General features: G+C 38.0%; 1 protein-coding gene across 3 annotated transcripts in view; it reads left to right on the top strand.

Annotated features, from left to right (window-relative positions):
• LOC139993526 (venom dipeptidyl peptidase 4) overlaps positions 1-16201 on the top strand; it is a 317337-nt gene that overhangs the window by 279663 nt on the left and 21473 nt on the right. For all 3 annotated transcript variants that reach the window (XM_072015337.1, XM_072015338.1, XM_072015335.1), the window contains 2 exons: positions 4516-4741; positions 13820-14007. In XM_072015337.1, coding sequence (XP_071871438.1) covers positions 4516-4741; positions 13820-14007 — 414 coding nt within the window. The remainder of the gene's footprint in view (positions 1-4515; positions 4742-13819; positions 14008-16201) is intronic.

The following is a 16201-nucleotide window of genomic DNA, read 5'->3' as shown; positions in this document are numbered from 1 at the left end:
TATGGAGGGACGAGCAGCTCGTTTCGAGTACCGAAGTTATAATTTATATCGTGGCGGAAAAACGACGATGGAACAACGCGTAGTCCGTGGCAGCATTGTATCGTAACGCGATAGTTTATGCATTTTTCTACGGAGCTGATCTTTTTTTACGGTTATCGAAGCACGAGCGGTGAATTCCAGTTGAACAGTAAAATTACGATACCCGTTACGATGGCTACAAAATTGTTATCGACCATCCGTTTATCACGTCCTCGGGAAAATTAGTTTTTGTTGTCGCGACATAGTATTATAACCGTTAAAGGTAATGGAATGTTCGATACGATAAATCGCGCGACGAAAGTGGGCCAATGATGTTTATGGCGATCCTCTCTGTTTTGCTTGCTTTATTAGCGGATATTTCATCAGATCGTAAACCACTCGGAACTACGTGATACTAAGATTCGGACTAAAGGAAATTTTTCCTGACAGGCACCGGTGAAAACGAATGTGCAATATATCTTCTATGAGATATAAGGATGCTTTAGAGGGAGATATCGATAACCTGGATACAAATAAATATCGATGAATTAAAATATCATGGAGATACGTATCACATAAGTGATCATTTTCTTAATAATTTCTCATTCACAGACTCCATAACTTTTTGCATATCGTTACATGTTTCGTCATTGTAAATTAAAGTAAAGGATAAACTAATTTTCTAAGTAAAATTTATTTATCTCTATTAATTTTTAACTTTGTAATTATAAAAGTATCTGGTTAACGCGTTAAGTAATAATGTTACTAGTATAGTAGCAATGTTAACGTAGTAATGTACATCGTTCCTCACTGTTACTTCTAACATCAAGATAATGAAACGTTTGTAACGATTTATTTAAAGTCGTCACTTCGTTTAGCTTCGTTTCGAATAAAATTTTGTCAAGCTTAATGGAAATTGACAACAGTGTAGATAAAATGGGAAGATTAAATATGTCGAGACAATCAGAAGTTACAGGTTGGCTAAACGTTGTTAGTTACGTGGCAACGAGGTTGGAACGCTGAGGAGTGTTTATTGTCCTGCGTTTCGTTGGTTTATTCAATTAGGTGACTCTCTGGACACCAGGTAGGTGGTCGTTATCGTCGTCTAAAGTGTACGCGTGTAAACCGCGTATAGGGATACAACAAAACTGTGTTGTACGATAAGCCGAATATCCTTGGCTTTATATATTTATGTATCAAACATTGATAAGTGTTGAGGGGGAAAAAAACGACGTCGTCGCGCTAGAATATCGAAAATCGATTACCTTCGCTTTACTACCTGGCTTGTATCTACGAGAAGTGGATGCGCATTGAAATAGATTGAATTCGTAGTCGCACCTTCGAAGGAATTTCGAGTCGAAAGTCGCATCGAGAATTTTTTCGGCTATCGATCGACCTGTGTACAATCGCAGAAACTTACTTTATTTTATTTATCGTTATTGTTTTGACTCGTTTACTGTTGAAACTTAATTGTCGAAGTAACGCCATTGGTATCTTAATTCACATTTTAGTAAATGTTACTTAGAGACACCATAATGAAATAAATAAAAAAAATTTTTTTTTGTAAGCTCTGCGTATTCTGAAAATCTTGTCGCTTTCATGAAAATTATGTCGCTTTTTTTTATATGGTAATTTTGCAAAGATACAATGCTTGCAGTTTTTTTCCCCAAGTTTTGCTATAAATTTCTCGTACAACCCGATAAATATTCAGTTCCTCGACAACGTTAAACGCTTCGTCCGCGTAATAACTTGCAACAACTTGCTACTCGCGCGATCCGGTTAATCATACACCCTTTACTCAAATTAAAACTGGAGCGCCCTTGAGTAGCTTGCTCGTAGCCAACAGTTCGTGGAACACGCGAAGCCTAACCTAGCGTCACAGAGAGTTCAGTGTTTGTTCAACATGGGGCTACGTTATATCTGATCTATGCGCATAGAAATTGCGGCGTAAGCTGCGCACAGCGGCGGGAGTAAGTCGACAGACGGAGATTTAGATTAGACACGGATTAGTCTGGACAAAACTGCAGTGTTGGGACCCGTAGATTTCTGAATTCGACCGTTTGGTACACGTCTGCGGATACGTCCTTCCACCGACCGGGCAAATTAGATTGCGAGAAACACGTGTGTCGCGTGGATACGTCGCGAGACATCTTTGTCGCCTCGGCTTTCTCGCCGCGAGATATGGAGCAAATTGAAACGAGCTTTCTCTTCAGACAAGCTTTGATCCACGTAGAATGAAGTTTCGGGTCAAGATAGAGGGAAAGTCAGTAAGGAAAGTTTGTCCGACTTGCGAATTTTGGTCACTTGAAGAGCGTTATCTCACTAGAACTTAGTTTCAGCTTTAAATTAATTAACACTTCAACTGTCAGGTTATTCAATTTTTGGGAACCATTAAAACAAGATAAGCACGAACCAATAAATTTCTGATAATCCGAATGACTTAGATAACGTTGTTAGGAAAAAGTGTACAAACACGATATATTACTTTGCAAAATTTCATACAATATGATATTTGTAGCATGGTTCTATCTGCTGCGATTGCCAGGGAAAAATATATGAAATTCGCGTGACAGTCAATGAGTCAAATGAATAGAAAGGATTTGTTAGCCTGGATGAGATTTTGCTCTAGATGTCAGTGATTTTTCTTCTGTCATAGACATCACTGGACAAATGTTCTTCTAGATGGAATTTTCCCCTGCCAATGCGATAATTATCATCGACTCAAATTTCCTATGGATAAAATTTTCCTCTAGCGATAACTGGAATTTCTTCCTAGAGGTGTGATAGTCGTCGGTGAATGAAATTTCCTCTAGATGGAATTTTTCGCTAGCAACGTGACAATCGTAGGTGAATGGCATTTCCATTGAATGAAATTTTTTCTAGCCTTGCGATAGATATCAGTGAATAAAGTTTCCTCTAGCAGTGGAAAAAATCTTTTTCACGTACAGTCCCTCCGCAGCTTGGAAAATATTCTTTTCCTAAATTGGCAAGTAAAAATTGCCTCTTTTTCTTCGATTTTTCCTACGCGAAAACATTCGAACTCGTTAACGAGAAACGTTCCATAAATTAGTCCTATCAACTGGAACGTGGTGAAATCAGTACGAATTTAGACTGGCAAAGAACCGAATACTTCCGGCTAATGATAGATCGATTAACTGACAGTAAATCGATCCACATTAATGCAAATGGAGCCAGGTCTGATCGCGTTACGACCTCTGGTACACTTGCATCGCTGGCTGAACGTATAAATCAGTCTTAACAACATCGAATCGCAACGTCTAACGTAAGGCCTGTCATGCTTGACCCTCACCCTGAAAACATTTATGTAACATCCTCTAGATTCAACTCTTGGCTATTCTGCGCCTCTAACAACACAAGCCAAATGTTTGATCCGACCGTCTAATCAGAATTGATCAATCAATTCATCACCATGAATTGATCGATCACCACGTGATCGTAATACCTTCTCGTAATGTTAATAAAGCGAACCGTTTCTGCCCATTTTGCACAGAAATAAAATTATCCTGCGAAACTTTGGTTATTTTTATAATTTTGGTTATTTTTATAATTTTCAAAATGTTACAGTGTAAATGATACAAGCGAGGATATTTCTTAGCCTTGCCGATTATTTATTCGCTTAATCATAGTAATCTTAATAATATACAAAAGTTCGACGTTTTCTATTTAGCAATAGACGTATTTAAATGTTAAGATTAACGACTAGAAATTGAATAGATAATTTGAATGACAATAGTTATAATTTATATTACGAATGGAAATATAAATTTTTATCAACGCGACTACCGAAATTCGTAACAGCCAAATGCGGACTTACATTTTTACAGAACGCCGCTTGAGGAAATTTTGTTATTCCCTATGCAATTTGCTCTCTGAACATTATAAAAAATGCCAATTTCTATTTTCCCGACACACAACTAAAGAAATTCTTCTATTTGCAATATAATTTGCTCTCTGAACTTTATACGAGCTACCAGATGAATCTCTAAATGCCAATTCCCCGATCGTCTCGTTAGTACGAGAGTAACCATTTGCATAGTAGCAAAATCAATTGGAAAGCGCGTATCTCTCGATATCCATCGAGGCGTAGCTTTCAAACTTGATCAACTTCCGTGCACAACAAACTGGAAACAAGCCGCGGTATTTATACCGTAGCGCTCAATTTCCCTGCAAAAGAATGCAAAAGAAACCGCAAAACCGCGAAAGCCAGTATCCAGAATGGAGTACATCGGCAACTTTCTTCCCCCTTGCAGCTCTCGGTCCTTTCCTCGTGGCCGCGTGTGGCTAAAGTAAACAAAGAGAGGGCTCGTTGCAATGCAAATTCACGACGGTTCTCGCGATTACAAAGCCATTAAAGAGCAGCCTATGCAAATGAGAGCGCGTTATATCCCTCCCCGTTATCGTTTTTCTCGCGCTTCTCTCTAGTTCTTTTTTTTCCTTTCGTCCTTTTCTAACTCTTGGCTGGGCTTTCCTCTTCAGCTACTACTTGGCAACGACGGAAGAGGAGTCGGCGGTGCAACATTTGTACAGGATATCCACCAAGACCGGTGGAGGGCGGAAACCAAAGTGTTTAAGCTGTGGCATTGTACGGGAAACCGATAGGAACCGGTGTCTCTACAACACCGCGAAATTTTCCACGGATCATTCGCATTACGTGCTCACTTGCGCCGGACCTGGAGTGCCTGACATCGCCATTTACAACAAGGTGAGTTTAAACTATCTATGGGTAACGCGTAAAAAGTCGTAGACTTGAAACATTTTGGTCGCAGGATGTTTAATTCCGGTTTTCGCAATTTTTGAAATTTTACTGTCAAGACACTTTTTATCGATCTCTGCAATATAATCTACTTTCATGAATTTCCTCTGCTGTTTGTTTCGTGGCGTTGACTAATTGTGCCACGATAAAATTTATTCTGAAAAGTTAATAGTTATTTATGATTGATATATTTATTTATCGTGGAGTAATCTTATTATCTAAGGACACTCTATTAGCCTCAATCCGATCGAGTGTCGAGCTACAGATAAAATAGAGAAATTTCTGCCAAATTGATAAATAGACTACCGCGATTAAATTTCACAATAATATTTAACGCCTGCAGTCTACCAATGGAGCACAGAATCAAAACGGTAATTACAAGCGTAATTAGTATCGAATTAATTATTAACTAACCACTGACTGTAATCGGTGTTTGTATCCATAATTCGTTGCGTATATGTAGCAATTATAGAGTCGGATATTAGAAATAAAAGGATTAAAAAGTTTCAAATCGAAATCCACGTTTGAAGGAGAGTAAAATTCTTCGGTATAACAAAACGACAATAGCTGAACGGAAGAATAATTCGTCTTCTTTCGAAATTGGTATCTCGCTCTTGCTTCACGCCTCGACAAAATTGGCAGACGTATTTCACCGGTGATATTCCATCTCTGAAACCCGAAAGGTCTCGAATCCATTTCGACTGCCGCGAAAATCTGTTTGCCATGGATTCGCCGAATTTTAATCCCACACATACGACATAATTTTCCCTAGCTACGTTTCCCTCTATAACTCACGCAAATATATGTATTTCGTCGTTTCCCACTGGCAACTCCTCTCGGCTGACTGAATAAACGAAGTAGCTGACGTTTCGCGTCGGTTCTTCGCTAAAAAAACGCAGATCAGTCTGATAGAACGACGATGACGCATTCCTTTCAAAATCAATCGATTGTTGTATACAAAATTTTCCAGCATTTCTATCGCTCTTTACGAGTCTCGGTATAATTACTACGTTTGTACGGCATTCGTTCCTCCAACCTGTTAATTTCAAAATAATTTGTGAAATCGTAACACACACGAACAAACAATAACAACAACGAATAATTAAAATCTTGCCAAGATGTTGATTATTAGCGAACAATGGATGTTAAGTCCATCGAGAAAACTGATCTTTAGAAACGCGCTTGCAAAGCAATTATGATTTTGTTCGATCTTAAAACTTGCTAAAGCACAGCACAAATTGAAAGGGAGCACAAATTGAAATGATCAAAACCTGGTCTGAATTCTGACGTCTGAGCAACAAGAGCGGCGAGACCGAAGAAAGAAATGCGAAAGAATTGGAAGATTCGATTTCTAGGATCGTTCGGTGCATAAGCAACGGCCACCGATAAATCGTCGATCCTCCATGGGCCGAATGATTTGTCAGTGTCCGGGAAGCGGTGGCGCTCGGGCCACCTCGACGGTTCTCTATCTATGTTTTGTGCTGGCGCTTATTGTCAAAGAGGCACCTCCTCGTGGGAAAGCGAGGCGAATAGACGCGACAGATTTAAACGCGCGAGTAGATCCGGCGACCTGACTATCCGGTATCCTCGATAACCCGAATTTCCACCGCCGTCACTAAAACCTTCTTTACCTCTCAGCGCATCGTTCGCAGAATTTCAGCCTGGCGAGCTTTATTCAAACGATCTGTCTCGTCTCTAACCATACCGGTGCTACCATCGAATTTATTTGGAAATATTGAACTTATAGGAAAATAAAATATTGAAAGTCGGATTGTAAATCCTGGCGATTCCTTCCGATTTTATTCCTTAATACTTTTCCTGCCTGGAACTTTCTAGAATTTATTTCACTTTTCACGGATAATATCGTGAACGAGATCGTAAATGTCTTTTAATGTTTTTGATTTACTACAATTCGCGAGCATAATTACGCAATTGAATGAAATAAATTCAAAGTCAACCGGGAGTTTTGAGAATTTTCTTTCCATCTTACGCTTCTTAATCATTTCCATGTAATTTTTATTCATTGTTTTTCTCCACCGGCGTTTGCTTCTTCTTTCTTTGGATAATATCGAGAAAAGATCGTAAGAATGGTTAATTTCGATCAATGTTATTACGAATTTAATAGAATTAAAATTCCTGATGTTTCCTAACGTTTCTCGATGGATCTTGGTTTCAACCATCTGTTTCCTTTCAACGAGTGGTATTCTACGATAGGAAGTTTGTAATTTTAATTGAATTTCGTAATTTCCATAACCCTGGCCAACGCGGCCGCTATCTTAGCCCCACGAGGAGCTTTTTCCCGTTCTTCGCCGCGAGTTTCATTTTCTCCGAGCATATTTAAAAGCGTGGAAAGTTTATTTGGAAATATTCAAACGAAAATTGAAGTTATCGCGGGCTGCAGTTTTGTTTCGTCCCTGCTACCGGCCTCTCATCCCCCTTCTCGTTCAACTCTCAACCGATCGAATTTTAATTTAATTTCTTAATCCTGCTCGTTTAAGCTCGCTTCACCACCGTCTTTTACTCCGTCGCGAGTTTTATTGCTCTCTTCTTCTTTTTCGCTCTGTTTCTTTTCACTTTCCCCTCTCTTCTGCCGGGGCTTCTGAAAATTTCTATGAAAATATTAAAATTTAATTGTATACCTTTTAGCGAGAAATACGTAACAAAGAAGAGAACGAGCGAGGAGGAAGGGCGGCGAGGCTGTTATCCAATGAATTCTAAAATTATCGCTTTTAACCGTATCGCGAGCATCAGAGAGAATGAATAGAGTATTAAACAATCAAGTTATATGCTTTATAATCGTTTAACAAATCGCCAGCAACAACCTCTAACGGTTCGCTGCGAGGGAAATACGATACCGTTATCAGTTCGTCGAATTAAATAAATTTTCCCGCCGTTTAACAAACAGCAAACACGATCCGACTAGCTCAGCCATTTTGTTCCACCTCCGTGATCACGCGTACACGAGTTTCGATGTCTGACAACGATTACGTGCATACGTAATGGCATCACTTCGTTATTCGAAATCGATACACGCTGCAATTTTTAGTTTCATATTTATTTACCTGTAAAAATTTATTCGACGACTGTTCCTTTTTACAGGAATTTTCTTCGCTCTGCTTTTCGATCAGTGCTGGTTCACTCGAAGTATGGGCTTTGAAATTGGTCTTTGGATTATTTTGTAGAATTTGTGCGGAATTATCGTTCGATGGTTTCTTTAACCCAAACTTCACGTTCGTTACATTTCAGAGTTACGATTATGCGTGATTACTAGAACACGGATTTTTATACAGTTTTAGGAAATTTGAAAGTGGAAAATTGCAAAGTATGGAACATACATAGCATGGAAAATATGTAAGATATTGGAAGTATAGCTTACTATAATAGTTGGTAGGTGAAAGAATTTTCTACCGAGATTCTACCTTCTTAATTATATTCTGGAAAATATGAATTTGCATAAAAATCCACGGTCTAGTAATAATTACTTTACCACAATATACGAACAATTATTTTTTTTGTTTTTTTAAGCAAATTCATTTACTGCATAGCGGTAATAAAAGGATTTTTCATTCAGCTCTTCGCTCTGCCTCCATAGAATAAAATATTTCACTTCTAAAAACAATGATCAAGTGTACAGGCTGACGTTTTTCCACGTTGTAATTTGATAGTTTATGCTGTGTTTCATAAATATGAAAATTCGCGCTCTAAAACATCAAACAGATGTGGCAAAATATGTGAAGTTCAAACGAATTCGATATAAAGAGAGAAAATGATGATTCGTTCGTGCTTTTTTATTTTTTAATATCATCGAAACGTGGAGTTTCCTTTCGATAAGAGATGTGAGTATTCTATTACATTCCAAAATATCAAATAGGTACAAGTTCACAAGAATTACAGCTCGAGTTTCCTCTGACAACTACCATGGTATTCCAACGATGAAAGTTTCATCCGCGTAGAACTCGAAAACGTTTCCTCGCGCCTCGATTCCAACACTCGAACTCGCACGCTTCCAAAACACTTGCGTATCAACTTTCGATCTCCTGCTTCCCTGCCCCTCAACTTCTAATAGGTCAAACGGAAACTTTCAGTGCTTTCTCGAATTCCTTGCAGCCGTTGCAATTTCAATAAACAGTCTCGTTTCCCTTCTAAGTTTCGGTATTCGATTTGTGTTGCGTATCAAAGGTACAAGGGAAACCTGTAAAAATGCGACAGACGTTTGTCAACTACCTTTAGCCATATCAAGGTGTTCGTCAATCGAAATGTGTTACTATGCCGAACGAATCTATCTACGCAAACGAATATTTTCATAAAGATCATTAAGGAATTGAAACCTAAGCAGAAATCTGCTTTGTCTATTAAATGTCATATCGTGTACTCTGTTTTGGATATTCTGTATGTGTTCGTAAAAGTTGGTATGGAACTCGAAAAGTGCATAGTGCTGGCCAAAATCAGCAAAAAGGTCCTAGTAAACGTGGGTCCAAAAACCATTAGTTTGCAAGTTACGAGATGCTTGGCACATAAAACTCGTAACATAACATCGTAAACTTCTGTCAAGTGATAAAAGAGAACTGCCGGGCATCTTGCGACACGTGCGTGCATCTACGAGCAGACGCGTTGAAGTGTGCGCCGAAGCGAACGAGAAACGTATCGAACAATACAGTGACAAAAACTTGTCGTAATTCCAAAATTAATGGTTTTCAGACCCTTGCTTATTCAGCTGTTTTTGCTTGTTTTAACGAGTACGCTCCCGAAGCTTGTCACCAACCGTAAACATCTTGTGGGCGCATTCTGTGCATTCTTGCACCTTTAATTTAATACAAAAAAAAATTCACGGCCTATTTATCGCAAGACGCTTACACTACAGCGAATTATTAAGTTTCCTGCGTTCTGAAGCGTCTTTCTGCCGATCCTAAAAAAAATTTATGTATTATAGCACTTTGTTAATCGGTAGGTAAGTTACACGAAGCCGATACGTACCAACAGTGTCTAATTTCATTATAATCCGAGAATTCCTCTCCCGCTCGTTTTCACCTTCGCATTTCGTTGTAACGAGAAGATTCTGTTCATAAGACTCGCGGTGTAATCGTACGAAGCAAAATCGACATGTAAAACGTCGCACTTCGATCTTGCTCGACCGTACACTTCTACATTTTATAGCTAAAATGGAAAATATTACATGAAGATATAAAAAGTGGAGGATCGTACACTTAAATGTATAGATCGTAGCATACACTTAAATGTACAGTTTTGCGTGAGTTTCTCACACTCGAAGCTAGAGTTCGTTCAAGCGTAGAAAGGACGAGAGGTGTCTTCGTGAGAGAAGCATCGATTATCCTCGAGCTGGTAATTGGATTATCGCTCCTGGGTAGGTGTCGAGGGATGGCGTTTGTCTCGATTGACAAAAACGAGCATGGAAAAAGATGAGAAAAAGAGATGAGGAGGAGGAGGAGGAAGAGGATTCGACTATTCGGCTTGTCGAGGCGGCACGATTACAGCCGATAATTGGCTTTCCTCGCGGACAAACGCTGTAGATTCTCGGAGAGACTAATTTCCTTTTCCTCGAAGGAGAACCCAGCCGGCGGAAAGTGTTCTTTCTGTTCTTGCCGTCCATTGGCGAACAATCATGGCGGACAAGGGAGGAAACATTTTGCTCGGTGATGTAGGATCGACAGGGATTCCACGAGCAGGCGCGATAAGTAGCTGATAAGAATGAAATTTTTGACGGTGCTAGAGACCCGATAACGCGAAACGTGGTTTTTATGATACGCTAAACGATCGTGCGAATAAATCTAATGGTGGAAATTTAATGGCGTGAGAACGCTTCGTCGCTTATCAGAGCTTCATGATGAATAACTGAATATTTTTCGTTCTGAGTTATCATATTTTGGAGAGTCGCGAAAAGTGATTAGTCTAATGCTATTCTGCTTTCGAATGATTTATGGCGTGGGTACTTATGTCGGACCGTGTGTGTGATCAGCGAAAATCGCGTTCTTGTTCGAAGCTTATCTTTCGAGTAATAAATGATTTAATTTCACGGTAAGCAATGTCTAATTAGATGTGGAGGAAATAGAGAGGAACGGTTGAAAGTCAAGATAAATGGCCGCGCGGAGAGCGAAATTTACAGAAAGAGAAAGTGAGTGGTGGAAAAGATATATAGACTGCAGGGATGTGTGAAGAAAACACAGGAAAGGAGTGGACACTAGTGGAAATAAATTGAAGTCGATTGACTGATTTATTAGATTTGTAGAAACTTGATTTTTAGGGCCATCGATCTTTTATCATCTCGACTGTTTAATTAAATACTCGGAATGATAATTTATATTTAGTAATCTTATTCTATTTATCTTGGTAGTCTTCGTAGCCCCTCGTGGAGTTATTTTTCAATTAATAAAAACTTTCTTATATTCGATGGAAACGTGCCAGTAATTATGCGTTTCGATTTTATGCCAAAGATCTTTCCAGATTTTAAAGTATCGAAAGTCTTTGTGTTTGTTATACTGAAACATGAAAATCGAAGAGCTGCGTAAAGGCGAGGAATTAAAAACGCGGAATTCAAATTTTAAATGTTACAAGTTCTTACGTCCAAAGACATCGGACAAGTGTGAAAGCAACGAAACAGACGCAAATCGTGATCTCCTGTGTCGAATTTATCTCGCGATGTTCCATCGGGATTCGAATATCAAAGGCAAGAAAATGAGAGTGATTCTATCAACTAATACACCAAGGTGTTGGTCTGCTCGGGCGATTTATAAATTTTGAATCGATCGCGTGGAAACTCTGGAGAACGAGTTGGTAAGTCTATGAGCCGACTGGAAGATTAAACGAGCAGAATAATACATTAAATTCGGCGATGGTTCTCGCCTGACGTAAGGCGCATGTACGTGCTCGACGTTGATGCATGATGGCTTAAAAGTTGGGTCATCTGTTCATAAGATCGCAGGGAAAAGCCTTCGATTTTAAGTCGCCGCGACAAGGGTTGAACTTTGTCTTTCATACGAAATTTGTCTGCCATCCTTTTAACATGATATTTCTTCATTTGGAGGAAATATATAAAATGTCCAAATAATTATCTTAATAAAAATATGAATTTGCATAAACATCCGTAATTTATATATCATATGAAAGGAGCGCGGAAAAAATGGAGAGTGTCAAGTCTCAGCATTTTTCAAAAAACAAAAATATATTTTTCAATATACATATAATACCCCTCATAAATATTACATCAAAATAGAACGTGTTATTCTTCGTTCGATACTACGTAATTTTCAACTGTTTCTTGCGATTTTGCGCAAAAGGTACGTCGTACGTACACCCCAATTTCTAGTAAAACCACCGTAAAATTTAGAAAATTTTTATTCGAACTCGTACGACATAGCCAGCGATAAAATAACACTCGCAAGAACATACGATCAAACGTTACGTTGAAAATTCTTTAAAACTGAATTGGCCCCATGGACCTTTATATTCCAAATTGAAATTGATTTGCCTCTTATTACGTTTTAATTTTATAATGAGATTCTTGTTAATAGGAAATCCAATTAACAGATTAATCTACAAAGTGCAGTCTCGTATCGCTAAATCTCGAAAATTCACAGAACGTGAACGTACGAAACCACGAATAAGAGATAACATAAACTCTGCTGCTGTTTAGTATTCTTTCTTCTATTTCCACTGTCTCGCGAGATATATGTTCCTCGTTAAAATAATTCCTCGAGGGTTCGTAAAACGAAAAAGAGAAGGCTTAAAGAGAGAAAATTGGTGAAGCTGGCGGTAGAAGGCTACTGGACTAACTACTTAGTAGATTCTATCAAGGACAGTAGATGGTAAATCGAAGCAGTATGTGTGTGTAAGAATCGACGGGTAGGCGAAAAGTTCAGGGAATAGGAATCGCCGTGGAAAATCCTCTAGCGGCAGAAGGTGGCGCCGTGTAGTAAAATAAGGGTAAATTAAGGGTCCAAGTTCGAAGAGGTCCTCTGAGAGGATGGCGAGACGCCTTTCGGTATCGATTGAAACTTAGACGCCACTGTTTTTCTACCAACCGTTTCCACCCGCTATTTGGATAAATATTGAACGACCGTGAACCGAGAATCTTCGATAGCTTCTAATACATAGAGCACCGAGCAAAAATCTTGGGCCATTTACCAAATGGTAATACTTTACCTTTAGAGACGAGTAAAAAGATAAAACGAAAGCGAGGAGACAGAAAAATGCTCGAAACAAAAAATATTATTTGGCTAAAGATAATTATCACGTTTCGTCAGCAACGATTCTTATGCAAATGCCGCTGAATAATTTTTTGCCAGAGCTTTCTCTGTTACAATTTTACTATTCAAGTTATTCAAAAAACTTTCTTTCTTCTCTTAACATGATTTTAATGGGTCCACGCGTATTTTATAATTAGGATGACACTCTACTGAAATATTCCCACAAGAATTCACGTATTCTTGATATCAAGAAAAAATATCACAAGCAAGATTTTTAGCTTCTTTGATATTTGAACGTATTCGCAAAGAATATCCAGGATACATTCTTGGTACACGTTTTGCTGACAAAGATCTTAGAACGAAATAACGAAATAATCCTAAGAAAATTGCATATTGTCCTCGCCTACGGAAAGGCAGGATCAACAAGATATTAATATAATATTAAGTCTACTTTGTACGCTAGTGCCTCGTAGTTTCCTCGCGTTCTCTTCTTTAATAAGCGTAATGAGCTCTAAACATACATTTTCATCTGTACCATTTCTCATGTATATCAAAATTCCTCAGTTTGAAACATGTATTTAAATTCAACTAGTATAAAATTTAATATCAAAGAAATTCCTGAAATTAACGAGTGATACCATTTATGATATTTCAAACATAATGGATTTATTTGTACTGATAACAAAATTCTATGAAATACGATAAACGTAACTATAACACTAATATAATAAAAATGGAATTTAATTCGACTTGAAAAATTGACTATCTCTACTTTATCTCTATGGGAACGATGTTTGTCATATTTCCATGCAATTCGCTTTTTCAGGATTCTTCCAAGTTGCTGGCATGGGAGGAGAACGAGGCGGTTTCCGAGATTATCGCGGAGAAATCGCAACCGGTGGTGCGCCGTTACAAGGTGCCAGTTCCCGGAGGATTTGAGGCCCGTGTCAGACTACTGATTCCACCAAATGCTGATTTGTCGGGCGCCACCAAATATCCCATGCTGATTTTCGTGTGAGTAATCTCATTCTTGCACACGGATAGACGGACACAGGGTAACCGTTCGTAAGACTAAAACCACGAATAAAATCAAGGAGTCCTGGAGGAAGGTGGTTAAGAAATTATTATTTGAGTCAAGCTACAAAAGGTTAAGAAAATATTACGACGCTTTTAACACTTTTGGTACTTTCTAGCGGTCGAAATAAATGGAAATTGGTTTGTGTTTAATTTAAAGACGCTCGCCATAGGAGACTCCTACGTCCATATCGTCTGTGTTATGTAAAAGATTTTAAAATTTCATTAGTACTGTAACGAGATACAACTGTTATAATTATATTGTTTACAACATTTAAAAACAATCTGAAAATGTATGTATTAGAAGCTACAAGATATTTATTGCAAACACACATATTCGATAAAAAAAATCTATATGCCAAGAGAATAGACATTTTAAACATGTAACAAGTGTTAAATTAATAATAATAATGGGTAATTAACTTTGGCGATCTCTACGAAATATATACTTGCGTTAAATATCCTGTAATTTCTACGAATACCCTTAGGTTGATTTCAAACTTTACCAATATAATCCTGATAGTCGAGTCTCATAATAGTGCTAATGAAATTTCTAAACGTTTCGTATAACACGCACAATATATTCATAACAGTGTCTTCAAGTATCCGAATTTCATTATTCTATGGAAAGTTCGTAATTGAATATTAAGATGTTAAAGCTTGAGTGACTGAAATAACCCTTCCTTACTATATACCTCTCTTCTCTTTCGTTTCCTTTTTTTTTTTTTTCTGTGTAAAAATAGAGAAAACGTTTAAAATCGAGCTTGATTTCCCTGGATGTTCCGTTCGCGCATTTGTCCCTTTTTTTCCGCGTATGCAAATGCTGGAGGCCGCCATGAATACGCTTTAATGTCTTCGAAGCGGATCGGAATTATTCGTGCCGAATGGAGAAAAAGAAAGAAACGCGCGCGGAAAATACTCGGGTGGCGCGTTGGCCGCGTCACTAGCAGCATGTCATTTATCAAAAATTTTTTACCGCCATCTGCCCTATCAGTAGGTGTCGCGAAACATTCGGGAATATCGTCGTGAAATTCATTCGACTCCGTGTAAACGCGCCTTCTGAATTTTGATGAATCCGCTCTGGGATTTAATTAGCGAGTCGAATATGAAAATCCAGATCTCGCGTGAAACCGCCGCGTATTCTTTCCGTATGTCCCACTGATGAGTCGTATAAATCGATTAAACGAACCTTGTTCCTCTCGATTTTTCTTTGGTTCATAATTACGAGACGTACAAAAGCAGGCAATAATATCTTTGCCGTTAAGAAACGCAAAATGCACAAAAATTTCAATATCTACAAATATTCAAAGATACGATATCCGTTGCAATATAATTTTTATTTCGAGTTACATTAATCGGGAGAGAATAGCAGAGTTAAATCCGAGATTTTTCTTGGTCGAACGTTTGCCGAGATATACGAGAGAAACGACGAAAAGAAAGAAAGAAAAACGAATAAAGTTACGATGAATTGTTGGACAGGTTAATTGATAAATTTGATCGAGGCCGAACTCGGCCAGACGTTAATTCGAGTTTCGAAAATTGGATTGTACGACGAAACTCGTTGCAAACGAATTAGACTGTGTATAAATAGAAACGCACGACTCGATTGAATGATTGAATTAAAGTGAATAATTGAATTAGGTTTTCTTCGTCTATTCGGCTGAAATTGTTTGATAATTGTCTGACATTCGTGTGTGCGTGCTGCTATTGGAAATAGAAAATTTACAGTCTCCAACACCCAAACGTCATAAATTCGATTATCCAACTTTGATTAAATTAAAAATAAAAAGGAAAAGGGAAAGGGCAAAAGCAAAACTACGTAATTTCATTCGCTCGTATTTTGACAAATATTATCCGCGCGATGTTATACGTTTGTAAATTCAATCAAAAGATCAAATGAAATTTATTGCAGTTACCGAACCTCATTACATCGATATATTATATTATAGCAATTCATAATGGCGTTACACGATGTGACAATTTATTCATTTCTTATAAATACCATAGTATATCATTTAATTATCAATTAGTTAAATTATCGATGCATATAATTTATATTTCTCATACTACTACTTCAGAATCTTTTCCATATTAACGGCAATATTATCTCTTCGATAATGTTTCGGTCTGATCG

Source organism: Bombus fervidus, chromosome 13, assembly GCF_041682495.2.
Source record: "Bombus fervidus isolate BK054 chromosome 13, iyBomFerv1, whole genome shotgun sequence".
Classification (NCBI taxonomy): Eukaryota; Metazoa; Arthropoda; class Insecta; order Hymenoptera; family Apidae; genus Bombus; species Bombus fervidus.
The sequence above is the reverse complement of the archived record's forward strand: the minus strand, read 5'-3'. Positions and strand labels throughout refer to the sequence as shown.